This window comes from Centroberyx affinis, unplaced genomic scaffold (genome assembly GCF_046629955.1).
Source record: "Centroberyx affinis isolate AG114_WGS23_722 - 3 ecotype Tasmania unplaced genomic scaffold, CSIRO-AGI_Caff_v1 ptg002083l_1, whole genome shotgun sequence".
In the NCBI taxonomy this organism is placed as follows: Eukaryota; Metazoa; Chordata; class Actinopteri; order Beryciformes; family Berycidae; genus Centroberyx; species Centroberyx affinis.
In genome coordinates this window covers 158,509-172,611 of record NW_027280410.1, presented here as the reverse complement: position 1 = coordinate 172,611, position 14,103 = coordinate 158,509, and the positions used below count along the sequence as shown (strand labels likewise).

General features: G+C 43.3%; 1 protein-coding gene across 1 annotated transcript; it reads right to left on the bottom strand.

Annotated features, from left to right (window-relative positions):
* Nucleotides 1-106: 106 nt before the first annotated feature.
* LOC139654391 (proprotein convertase subtilisin/kexin type 5) lies at nt 107-13,929 on the bottom strand. The gene is made up of 16 exons (XM_071531447.1): nt 13,719-13,929; nt 11,458-11,661; nt 11,294-11,362; nt 11,053-11,095; nt 8,289-8,434; nt 7,128-7,322; nt 5,176-5,262; nt 4,891-5,089; nt 4,536-4,759; nt 4,115-4,357; nt 3,422-3,667; nt 2,587-2,782; nt 2,176-2,381; nt 1,869-1,969; nt 1,031-1,202; nt 107-954 (listed from the first exon to the last, which is right to left on the bottom strand). The coding sequence occupies exons 1-16, from the start codon at nt 13,897-13,899 to the stop codon at nt 572-574; spliced, it is 2,895 nt and encodes a 964-aa protein (XP_071387548.1). The 5' UTR covers nt 13,900-13,929; the 3' UTR covers nt 107-571.
* Nucleotides 13,930-14,103: the final 174 nt, after the last annotated feature.

Genomic DNA, 14,103 nt, shown 5'->3' with positions numbered 1-14,103 from the left:
AATTGTTTTATCAGGTGGCATAGCCTCATTCTGTTGCACACAGTGATGCATGTCATATTTTCAATATCCTCATATCATCTTACAACACATGCTCAAAACAGCAAATATCCCTCTCATGGTAAATAGCCATCATCCATGCAGCCAGTTTTAAAGGTGTGTTGAGGGCATGAATAAAGTAGAAAAGAAGCCTTTATTGTAGTTATATTTCTATTTACAATAACTGGTATGGAATTTAGTCATTACATGATCACTTCATTTCACTGTTTAACTCACAAATACCTCTTCTACTAATGTGCAGCATACAGATAAAGTCGTTCTACATGATCATTTCATTTCACTCTTTCATTCACAAAAGCCTCTTCTAATAATGTGCAGTATACAGATAAAGGCACTTTGTTGAATAAAATTAATCTCACCAATAGTCAAAAAGCAACACAATAGATACCAATACATTCCATTCTAAAATTCAACTAAACTGCTTTGAATCCCCCTAATCTCAGTCTTGACATTGGGATGTGTACATCCACAATACATTCCTTAGCTACTGTAAGCTCTAGTGGGTGGGATGCCTCTAAGATCGGTTGAGATAAGTGCTCTCATCCACATACTGGTCTGCATCAGTGTCCTGCTCGTGGATAAAGCTGTAGCGTCGATACACTGATCCCCCCTTGCTGGTGTACACCACATCTGCCTCGTCCCCACTATCTGGCTCGGGCACGCCGTGGGGCATACTGCTGCTGGCACTGCCGCTCAGTCTCTCATAGCTCTGGCTCCAGCATAGCCTCTTCCTGGCATGGGCCTTGACCAAGCCAAATACAGCTAGAGCCAACCCCAGCGCCAGCAGCAGGGCGACGGGCAAGGCGGCCGAGGTGTGCTTGAGAGCTCCGGATGACATATTCATGCCTGCTGCCTGGTCGTCTCCTGACTTGGGCTGGGGCGCCTCCACACACAGAGCTAGAACAAAAAAACAGCTGTTAGTAGGTGGTCATATCTAAGCAATCCTTTGTTGCTTAAGACTGGCAGGGACTACCTGAGCGAGTGTCACAAACACAGCAATCAGTGTCATTCCCTCCAGCCTGGCAGCAACGGGCGCAGCGGTTCTCCACAGCGTGAAGGGCAGAGTCACGGGGGCACGTCAGACACTGGTCCGGTCTGGGGCCTGTACAGTGTCTACAGGAGCTGTCACAGGGCTCACAAGTCTCCTGCAATGGCAATGATTCAAAAATAATAATTGTACTGTGTAGTAGAAATTATACCATTATATACCATTCTATTCATTATGTATTAAGCACAATCTCATTCCTCAGTTGAATGCTGTCTCTGCTTTCAGTAATTTTCCATTCTCCACCAGTTTGAGATAAACAAAAGTTGAAAATTCTTATCAGAAGAAAGATAAGATCCCTAAGATAGGGATGGGCCAGTCTTTCTGGGAATTCAGCTATAAGACAGAGACAAAGGCTTGGTTTCTCGCCCTTTGCTGATCACACCTGTTGTGAAAGCATCGTGCCTTGTCTGCAGGCAACAAAGATGACAGAAAGACAACTCTACTCTCCAAGTCTCTTTTATTACAGGAAACTTCCACCACATACTGGCCAAATATAAGACAAATATGTAAGTTCTAAGTTGCATATATACATATTTGAAATGCATATTATGGAGGACCAACAATCCAGCAGCATGTAATTTATGAATATGACAACGAATATGACAAAGACACTTTTACAGTTTTTCTGCTTTAGTCAGAAAAAAATGCGTCCACATTTGTACTTTATAATGAAATAAGATTGTAATGGTTATCTTTTGCCTTTATTTATAATGATTATGATAGGGTTAATGCAATGGAGCATGACTCCTGGCTCAGAGCTCACCTCGCTTGAGAAGTACCTCCCCTCCTCACAACGCGGATAGCAGATATTTTCCTTTAGGGTGCTACCCCAGTCGCATGTCATGCATCCCTGAGGCGAGGCATCTGCAAACATACATACAAATGTCCTTTTACCGTCTAACCTAAGAGGACAAAGGAATGGTAAATATGTTCACACGTAGGCAAGATATAGGCTACAGGTGGACAATAGGCTGTGATGTTGAGCTGCACCTTATCGTAATTGCAATCGTGATATCGTAATCAAACACAATTGTAATAAAAGGCTGAAAATTATGTTTCATGGCTGGTACCTGTGCAGGTCTGGCAGCTGGTGTGGCACTGTTTGCAGACATGATTGAGCTGATAGAAGCGGTGTGGACAGTGCTGAACACACAGCTTGGTGCCTTGCAGCTCCAGGAGAGGAGGGGAGCAGGCCCTGCAGGACTCGGGCCCTGGTCCCGTACACAGCTCACAGGAATGATCACATTTCTCACAGCTGGAGCCCTCTCTGTAGTACCTGACAAGACACTAGAGGATCAGTATTAACGAACTAGATGGCATTCAGAAAGCCTGTACAAGCACAATTCTCCAACTTGCAGACTTGTGTGTTTAATCTAGGCTTTTACATCTGTAGGCAAAGGGTGGGGAGACTGTCAATAGAGTTTGACAAGAGAGCTTGTGTTTCAATACAAAGTAAACATTTCCTGGTTTGGGCTTTTTACCCTTTGGGACAATGGGAGACACAGAGGGGGAGGAGGCGCAGGTATCCTGGAGAACAGCTGAGGCAATCTTTAGGCGACGCCCCGGTGCAGGTGGAACAGACGTGGTCACATGGTGAACAGAACCCCAGCTCTGTCCCATCAGCTTCCTGCCTTGTGCTGTACGTGCCAGCCGGACACTCACTCACACAGGTGCTGTCTGGAGAATAGCACACACACACACACACACACACACACATAATGTCCATCATACAGAGAAAAATAAAGGTGGCAACTGAAGAAGAACCATTTCTGTCTCCCCAAAGATCCTTTCAGACCAAGGCGTATGGTTATTTTCCAAATTTATGCCATCACCCACCATCAAATATCTCAAATAGGAATGAAGAACCCTTCACACTATCAAAATATCCATAACTGCTGATCAATTTCACGCGACCTTTTAAGCTGGACTGAAATGTGATTTTTACTACTCGTCTATATTTATTATACTCGTCTTTATTACTTGTTTATTACTTTATTAGAACAAGTATATTGCTGTTGTCATGTGAAAACCTGGTAACTCCAATTGTGGGTGATTTTCAGGATTATATGTTACCCTATGGGTTGAGAAAATTCTACCACCCTTGACCTTATGAAACCCTTTCAAACCCCATTGGATAAACTTAGAAATTAATGATTGTCAAGCTAAAAACAAGCCTTTTTTTTAGTTCCTGAAATTACATTTGGGATATGGATTTTTAGATGTGATTGACTTTTCTGTTGATTTTTTAATTGTTTTTACACTCAGAGCCCCTTTACTGTTTGAAGTAGCAGCTGAACATGAGTGGAGGCTGCTTACTGTGGAGGTATTTAGGCACAGCGCAGGTCTGGCATTCATCGTGCCCCGGCCCCTCACAGGAATAACAGTGGCGATGGCAGCCCATGCAGGTGAACTGGTCATCGTGCAGGTAGGTCCTGGGTGGGCAGTCTGTGTCACCTGTCACTCCACACAACAGTGTGTTTGGGTCCAGCACCAGCCCCTTCTCACACTGGGTGCACTGGTTCGCCTCAGGACCCAAGCAGCTCGCGCAGGTCTGGTGGCACTCTGCACATAATCAAACAAATCGGAGTGCTGAGCGTCACTTCAACGCTGTGTCACTCTATTATTATGTTGTAAATTATGTAATGATGTTTGCCTTTCCAGCATTGTTCCACTATATTGGTTTGTTGTTATAATATCCCTTACCTTATCCAGGATCCGTATCCCACCCTCAAACCCTCATAGCTATGTGTTTGTTTTTGCCACTGTCCTTTTCTTGTGTTTCTGTATCTTTTGTTTCTTGTGATTGTTAAGCACTTTCTAAACTTTAAATGTGCTATACAAACTAAGTTATATACATTTATTATAGGTGAGGCACCCATGCACATGAACAACAAGACATCATTTGCAATTCAAAATGACAAGTGCAAGACATAACATGTACAGAAGACTAATAAATCTAATATAAAAATCTAACATAAACAATTTAAATCATAATATGGAGAGGCTCACCTTGACATTCCATGGCTGCAGTCTCATAGTAAGTGGCAGTGGGGCAGTCCTTGGAACACACCCCTTCATACAGTTTGGGGGTTAACGTAGAGCAGGTCTCACAGTCACCTGCCGCCGGCCCTAAGCAGCTGCCACAGGTGGCGTGGCACTCAACACACAGGCCGTCCTCCATGTTCTCATAGTAGCCCATGGGACAACTAGCCTTACACACACCATTCAGCATCAGGTAGAGGAAGCTGCATTCTGAAATAATGATGGGACAGAGGTAACAGAAACAGGAGAGATTTCTGGTCGTGGTACATGGTGCCATTCATTATTCATTTTAAAGCATTATCCTTTTAGAATGAGGGGAAAGTGGGGTGGATAAACACTCCTGTTTTTCTACTGGAAGCTTAGATGGCCCAGATGGCTAATAACTCACTGAAGCAGGTCCTGTCGTCTGAGCAAACGTCACAGTGGGGGGGGCAACGCCTGCAGGTACCGTCGTCTGCAGGATAGGTCCGCAGTGAACAGTTGAGTCGACACAAACCACTCTCCAGGAAGTGGCCATCAGCGCAGGACAGACACTGGGACTTGGTTCCATCACATGTCAGACAGGAGCTGTCACAGGCTTCACATGATGCTTCCGCTGTCTCAAAGAAACCTCTGAAAATAAATGTAGGAGTCAACTGATAGGATAAGAAGGCACAGTAGGTGGAAATGAACATGCTGTCTTTACTAGTGTTTTTCTTTTTTCTGCTGCTTGGATTTGGTCAAATGTTCGTCCTTATGCTTACTCTGGGCAATTAGACCAGCACCTCCCCTGGTGGAGAAAGAGTTTATAGCTGCCTTTGGAGCAGCTAATACAGTTATCACTGGTGTCCAGGCAGGCCTCGCAGTTTGGCGAGCAGTCCTCACACAGCTGAGTGGCAGAGTTGGCATAGGAGCCTGGCGGACAGTGTTCTACACAAGAACTGTCCTGGTCCAGGAAAATCCCTGTGTCACACAAACACACAGTAAGTGATGAGAGAATGTTTCAATCCTTTGTCATGGCCAAAGAGAGCAAATATAAATATTTATACCTGTGTAACAAGAGGAGCAATCCAGTGCTTGTGGGCCAAAGCAGGTCTTACAGGATGCATCACATGAGTGGCATTCACTATTTTTCCCTGAAATTAGAGCAGTGAGCAGAGCAACCTCATTTTACATCATGCCAGTTTGACAGAAAGCAGGGAAATATACAAATCCCATTAAAGGTTAATTTTGCACCCAGCCTACTGCTGGTTTTGAAAAATGCAAGAAAGTAGGCATGAAATACTGGGGAGAGGAGGGGGGTTTGAGGTTGGGCCAGGGTCTCAAATCTACCTTTATACTGGGGTTGTTGTTGTTTTTTTTACCAAATTATATATCTTAGGAGAATTATCCACAGTACAATTGTACACAGCTACATCTCCAACTGAACACCAGCTGCTCATTTTAACCACTGGAGGGCAAACTGAGCCAGGTTTAGTGAGATAAATAGGGTAAGGGCACATTTGTGCTCAAATGTTGACAGTATGACCGACATTGTTGTATTTCACAACTAAACAGCACTAAATACCAGTGTACAACTAAAAAAACTCTTTTAGTGTGGAGTTACTCTTTAAAACTCTTTAAAAGTGTTACTGGAGTTTTTCCTCCTTTAACTATCTTTGCCACTAGGGGGAAGCATTATAAGCTATCAGCTTGGTGTTGCTGAGGTTCAAATGATTAAATGATCAGAGACGATCAATAACAAGATGGAGCACTGGACTGGGTGCTTGTTCTCATTGTTTGCTCACCACTGATACAGTGCATTTTCAATGTATTGGTGTTAATGGGCAACTTGTGACATTTTCCAACTGCAAGGAGTAAATCTTTGCGTGTGTGACTCATAAATAAGTGACCCATTATAGTATATAACCATTGTTGGTTCAGTCCTATTATATGCCTTAACTATTTAAAGTTATCAGTCATCGGACAAGGACATCAAAAAAGTATAATGTATGGCAAAGGTAACATTCAGTAATCCTACTTCCTATGTAATAATTGTTTTGAGGTTAGAAAATCAATTGAAACAGGTTTTTTACTAATAATGGTCAGTAGTATATGGTGTAGAAAAATACCCAGTTGAATGACGGTGCTCTTGACAATATACATCCAGACTCACTGATCCCTTAAACTAGTGGTTCTCAATCCTGGCACCCGGGACCCAGAGCCATGCTGGTTTTCATTCCAGCTGTATAATCAGGGACTGATTTATACCTGGGATGCCAAATGAATCCTATTAACTACCAGGTAGGATTGAAAACCAGCAGATCTCTGGGCCCCGAGGGGCAGAGTTGAAAACCCCTGCTCTAAACAATAGCAATGTAAATAATCAAACCACTGAGGTAGGAATGTAAGTGATCGACCTGACTTCTGTAGGGGTTGAAACAATGGAGTAAGACCATCTGTGTTCAAATTAGCGAAACTGTTGACATAGACAGCAAATGGGACAGCAGGTAAAGAACCCTGTGCTCGAGGCAGAGAAGCCTTGTCAAATTGCTCCACTGCAATTAACTGAAATGGCTCTTAAATGGCTCTAATATAACATAAAAAGTGGTGTAGTGTGTGTGCAGCAGGGTGATGTAGTGAGTAGGGAGACGGTCCAACTGTGTTCAAGCCCCTGTCTCAGCATCTGCCTTGCTGAAGTGTCCTTGAACAAGATACTGAATCACTGGGTCACTTTCCTGTAGTTGACCCCGACCTCTGACCTCAAGTGAAAAGATCCTGAAGGGGATCAATAAATGTATTCATTATAATCACTAACTCTGTCAGGAAACTCAATTGTGATACTTTACTGACTCGGCTTTCAGCTGAAATGCTTCACATTGGACTTAATAGCCTGTAAACATGATTTTGATTTAATTATAACTATAAAGTCAAAGACAGTGTTCCAAAACAGATGCCTATTGAGAGAAATGAACAACATGAACTAGTTCAGATGAGCCCCTATCACAGTCGTTCCCCTCACCGTCAAAGTACTGGCCCAGTGGGCAGTTAACCAGAGGACACTGTCCGTGGAGAGGGGCGTTCCCACCAATGCACAAGTTGCAGTCTGTGGACCGCGGTCCGTGGCACGACTGGCACGAGCTGTGGCAGGACTGGCAGCGCCATCCACTGGAGTCACTGAAGGTTTGTTGTGGGCACTGTTTGACACACTCTCCACCTGACAGGACAGAGCAGCAGAGAGGAAGAGGACATGATCCTTTTTTTTTCTATTTTACTACTGTCCATTATTGAAACATAAACCATTTCAAGAAAGTGACACTACATAGTAAAATTTCCTCCATTCATTTTAAACAGCGAAGCACAATGTTAGTACATACAAGTAGTACAAACAAGTACAATCAAGCCTTTATTAAAAAACTGGTTCTGTGTGGTCCCAGAAAAGATGACCTTGCACTCATCTCTCTGTGTCTCCATTTACTGCATGACTGTCTAAATCCTTCCCTCTATTGCTCTTCTCTTCTCCTCTGTCTGCCCTTCCAGGATCTCTCGCTCTCCAAATTCCATCCAACTGCCCAGGCAGGAAACAGTGACCTAGATCTTTTGAAACTGGACCTTGGACTAGCCTTGGCTGAAGAGGAGAGAATGAGCTTATCGTCCATGACTGGATCCTGTCTGACGCACTGTAGAATCACAAGCCCATGAAATATGGACTATCCTCCAGCAGGCATACTTATTTCATATTTGCAACATAAATGACGCACTGTGCATGAAAATGTTTGGTAGCTTGTTACTCTTGCATGCTAATCTTCTTCTTTATGATTTAAAGGCTTTACTTTATGGTCTAAAAGCTTATATTTTACCCAGTCGCCCATAACAGAGAACACAGTCATGTCCATCCCAACATCCTAATTTCCTATTTGCATAAACCATATATTTACATATCGCATGCCTCAGATTTGCTGACGTGGAAGTGATTTGCAATCCAAATGAAGACTCCGTGCCAAGATTGGTCCTTTAACAAGAATGATTGATTACCCTCATGTACATAGTGATTTAGGAGAACATAAAACACAAACTCAACACATAGTAATGGGGCGAAAGGGTCATCTTGTTGTTTCAACCCTGTAGAATGTAATCAGCACCCCGAATGAATAGAGAAAGTGATATTCTTTCCTACTGGTACCATTGAGGAAGTAGCCAGTCTGGCAGGCCAGGCAGTGTGTGTTGATCCTGCAGTCGGTGCACGGTGTTGGGCAGGTCAGACACACACCCCTCCCCCGGTCCTCATAGGTGCTCTGGGGGCAGTGCCTGCGACACTGGTGCCTGAAACTGTTGAGAGAAATTCTAATTTAAAATCAAATACATGTCTGTTGAAAAAACTCTTTTTTGAAAAGCCATAATAATTAGTAAACCATTAGTCTAGGATTAGGCTTGGTGTTTGTCTGTGAAACTATAACTGGCTTTCACAGTAGCTATTAAACTAGAGGAAGTTTTTTTTTCTTTATGAAGCAAGCATCCAGAACAAAGCTTTTGACAGATCAAAGAGCTGATGAAAACTATAGTGATTTAATACCACACGTCACTTTCAAAGCTTTACAGCGAAAGAAGAATGACGTTGCTACAGGCATTTTGTTCCCACTTGCAGGATTCTGAGGCCAGACGAACTGAAACCGGAGAAGTGGCAAAACGCACCACATGGAAGACGCAATCCCAGCATGCAGTGTGCCGGTTGTACAGCACACCTGCAGCCGTATTGTTGACTTCAATACATTCCTCAGTCAAAAGGTCCACTCAATCAAATGGCAACGAGGATGACAAACAGAGATGAAAACATAATGTAGGCTGCTTTTGTTCAAGCCTATCATGGTTCTATTCTCTTCTCAAGGCAGAAAGTTAATTGGTGTTTTATTTGCAGCCTGGAGGCGGAGGGGAACTTTTCTGTCATTAACCTGTCCTATCGGTCCTCCAGGGCTTAATTGAGCTATTAAACATGAGACAGCTCTCCTCAAAAAAAAATCTAGCCTAAAGCAGCTGAGATATTGAGTTGCAAAGATGTCACCCATAAAACATTAAAGCAGGAATGAATCCTAGTTTGAAGAAGACATACTACTCTAAATGAAACGTGCACAGCAGCAGTGAGCTAGGAACTTATACAACATTTACTGCTGCCTTCCCTGCCACCTTCCTATATGAGAGAATCTGACCGCTGACAGCCCGAGCCACACTTCCCGCTGTGTTGCCGTGGTATCGGTGCTGAGATGCGGCGGTTGTTTGAGGAGGAACAGCTGGAAGCGCCACACTGCATCCATCATCGCACTCACAATAGCAGCTCGTGCAGACCAGGCCCCGTCTCTGGCCTGGAAACACTAGACTGCTTAAGAATCTGTGGGACGTTTATGAATCCCCCTGTGCAAATATTGGACTATCCATTCCCGGAGAGCACATCAGCATTTCCAACGCAACTGTTGTTTGGGGCTTTTACTTTCTTGAGTCGAAGTTAGGAGAAGGTAAAAAAAACAGGTAGCCACTGAAGATAAGAAAGCTTGAGTAAATGAAGAATATAAATCATACAGAAAACAGGTGGATGTAATTTCTTGGTTTACCTCCACTCAACCCCTTAGAGGGGAAGGTAAATGTCAATAAATACCAAACATCCATCACACTGGGTTTCTTTTCTAAAGGCAGTGGTCTTCAAGAATGACAATCCACAGGGTACAAGTTATGCCTAGTTGTCTTAGTAATTGAACCACAGTTTTCATCACTAAATGAAACCGCAAATGCTGGAATTTCTTATCAAAGAATGGTGCTGCATTCTTCCAGAAGAGTTTCGCACATGAAGGGCACATGAGAAGACAGTGCGGCCATTCCTACAGTTCAGGATGGCCCCGCACTCTTAAGATCCTTTTATTGATGATTGCTTTGTATTGGTAGTTGCACTGTCTGTGTACTGTGTATGTAATGCAGCCACAAGGTTGCACTGAGACATCGCTAAATCCATCATTGTTAAAAGCAAGGCCACTGAGGAAGCAGACTGAGCATCTCACAGCGCCTACAGTATGTAAGAACAATAAAAAGGCTTTGAGTGTTTTGAAACAGTGGACTTTCCTTCAACTCTCCTCTGCTGTGACTCACATGACGAGAGTCACTCAAGATGATGCAGCCCATGTAATCATCACACCTGCTACTGACTATACTTTTAACTGAATCCTATGTCGCTTATGTTCTCTCTCTCTCTCTCTCTCTCTCTCTCTCCCAAAACACACACACACACACACACACACACACACACACACACAGACATACATACAAGGTGAAGTGTCTCTATGAAGCAAGCAGACTACACTTCTATGCTCAAACCAAGGCTCAGGTAACATTGCATGACTCGGAATGGTGGGTAACCTGACTCACACAATACCAGGAGGCCTAAACTCGGGGGGGAAGAGCACAATCGGAGGTCTGTTCTGGCTCTGTAGCCTGTTTTATGCTGGGTCCAACTGATAAGCCGGAGTAAACAGAAATACAGCTGAAATATAGCTTATCAGCAGTGTAAAGAATAAGCAAATAAATTCTACAAAACAATTGATGTATGTTTATAGAAAAGTACCCTACACAAATGCAGCTACCTAGCTCTTAATTTAGCAGGGCAATGACAAATTCAGTGAAAAAAAAAACAGTTTAAAACTCAACTGGGGGACAATTATTCATAGGCAATATGTATAATGTCCAACATTCAAAATCTTTTAAACAAATGTATGAATAAATCACAGCGCCATGCCAAATTATCTTCTTTGTGTAAAAAAGATTCATCTCATTCTATTAAATGTGAAGTATATAAAATAATAGATAAGATTGCAAGTGATTTTCTAGTGGAAGATATGGGAGGACAGAGAAGTCCACTGAACAGAAGGGATTGATAAACTGGAAAAGAAAAATATGAGCAGACTCACAGAAAGTAACCTTCAACACAGCTGTTGCAGATCTCAGGGTCGTCTGTGTAGAAAGAAAAAAAAAAGTGAATAATTAGAATTTATCCTGAGGAGCAAACCCATGAATAGGTTTAGTTATATTATCCTTCATAGTGTGCACCATTATTATCAGTCTTTTAATCAACATCGGCAAGCTTCCTTCCATAAGAGAGGGAACAGTATGGTATTGTTAGCCTGGTACTCTGCAGCATGCGTGACTTACTTGTGGAACATGTTTTGCAGCCCATCTCACAGTCAATGCACTCTCCTGTATCAGGATCCTGGACCTGCCCTGAAACATAAAGACACACAGAACCTCTAAACCCGGAGCCTCCACCCTGTTTTTCTCTTAGGTTACAGCCAATTATGAGCGTGCTTTACATTTACCTATGTCACAGTACGCCGTTTGGCAGACCCCATTCTGGAGTTTGTAGTGCTCCCGACATTTGGCACATATGTGGGCATCGGTGCAGAGTTCACAATTGGCGATGCAGGGCAGGCAGGTGTAGTGACCCCTGTCAGGATAGAGCCCCCGGGGGCAGTGAGCCCGACAGCGACCTTGGTGGAGGAAGCGCTCCTGTCCATCTTCATCTGCGGAAGGGAGGACACGGAAGACTTGTTAGCATAAAGCCTGCTCCACTTTCTCCTCTGATGAGGATGCCATTAGCCATAAGGCACTCCTGCCAGGAAATGTCTCTTCCAAATGTGGACTCCTCTGAAAGTGGGAATCAATGAAGCCCTAGTAGTAAATGAGGGGGTAGAGCCAAACGAGCCTGGAGATAACATGGAATGGAGGAAAGATGATAGGACATGCTGCCAACTGTGAGAAAGTTCAATGCCTACAGCAAACGACAGCACTAACACATACTGCAGTGATTGGATTTATTTTTATTGGAAAGAGAGACATGTCTTGTGGCACAAAGACTGAATCACCAGCTATTATTTTAATTCTGAATTAAGAATGGAGGCACAAGAATGCATATAACATTTCATTACACATGCATTACTGACAAAAATACAGAACAAATGGATCTCAAAACCACGAGCAACATCATAAACTGACCACACAGGCCAGCGTGTTGACCGTATGGCCTGCAAATAATAGAGATCACTTCCTGACTGATGATGCTGTGACTAACATATGTAAACAAGGGCAATCAGAGGCACATGAGAGAAGATCAGAGCTGCGGGCAGAGACGGTGTTGTGTCTTGGCCCTACTGATTAATGCTCCGCCACCTGCCACTAGCCTAGCTGCGGCACCTGAGGCGGCTCTGGAAGCAGCTGAGTTACAGTATTGTCACATCTGCTCAGCGCTGCAGAGAAGATGTGTGAGACAGGAAGGAGAGGGCCCACAAGCTGCTGCCTTTCTCCCCTCCACCTTCCAGAGGCTTCCACCTCAGCAGGCACACGGAAATGTGGCTGCTGTATGAGAATTCAGCCGGTTCTATTAAAAACATTAAGATTGTGAAGGGTAGATATTGTTTGATGTTCTTTGATGAAGCATCTCGCATTAAAATGTAAAGCTCCTTAGTTCGCACACACCCACACATACACACAACAAAAGCAAAAGTATACCAAAGTTTATACACCCAAAAAAAAAAAAATCTACAGTGCCGATAGCCCACACGAATGCAATTGTCATTTAAATACATAGTCAGACTCAGTATAAATAGCACTCAATAGCCCCTAAACATGCATAATTCTGATAATGGCACCCTTCAGTGAAAAATACATTCTCAGGAAACAGAGGAGGGTGAGAGAGAGAGAGAGAGAGAGAGAGAGAGAGACAGAGAGAGAGAGAGAGAGAGAGAGGTTGAGCCCAGTAGATTGCAACAGTAGTACTTGTAGCCCAGGGGGATATTTTTCCCTTTCCCTCTGCTTAACAAAGGCTCCATTCTGACATGATCAGATTTCACTGTGAAAACTCAGGAAGAACCATCACACCTTCATTTCTATTTCCATTTCAAAGCTGCTCCTTTGGCCAGAAATCAACCATTTCTATGTGGAGGGGGAGAAAAAAAAATAGAAAATCTCTGTGTCTGACAGAGCTTAACAATGGTAAATGTTAACCCAGAGGTGAAAGCTCCTCCTCTAATTCCCCAGCCTTTGAGCAACTCTGCTTTGGTAACCACTAAATAGCGCTGCTTTGAGAAAACACCCTCTCTGTCTACTGGATTAATGAGTCAGTGACATGGCTTTGTTTGAATCTGGCAGCTGTGAAGCCACAAGTGAAGACAGAAGAACTACACAGGCTATTGGCAAACAATCCAATATTCATATAGAAGCTTTTTTTGGCATCTCCCATAGACAACATTAGTATATCATTAATATACAGACAAGTGGAATAGCCTCATGTAGATTTGAAATCATATTTAAAATTCAATTGCCATATGATCATAGGAATATAGTCTTAACTTCAATGTACCTAGCCTTTATTTAGCTAGTGATTATTTGTTGCCCATTATGCTTTGTGAAACTAGACAAAAACCCATTACATCTCGTCTCAAGTGCATCGTGTCAACGCATAAACACAGGCAAAATTACACTATAACACCCCGTAGCCTATTTCTTTTTATTAATCCATCGATGGGTTTGTGTTGTTATGTAGAATAGTAGTGTATGTGCAAGAAAAAGCACAATTACTCACCAACTCCACAGGTAGTGCATTCAAACAGCTCGTGCCCGTCGCACTCAGAACAGGTGGGATGGCAGAGGACGCACTGGTTCTTCAACATAAATTGCCCGCTTGGACAAGACGCCGAGGGTTTACATCGAATAAATCCGACACAGTACAAAATAATACACGCGGTGAAGGACTTCATCGCCATGCCCGAGGACTCGTGGAAGAGAAAAAAAACGGGGACAGTCTCCAAAGGCGCAGTGTCCGTGCGGCAGGTAGTAGATCGATATGGGGCTCTGTGACACCAACCCAGAAATAACTTGCTGGACCAGTTCGTTCAAGCAGGACTGGACAATGAGCGTGGATTTGTGGTCAGGCTTTCATAAATGACCTTATCAGAAAAAAGAAGAAG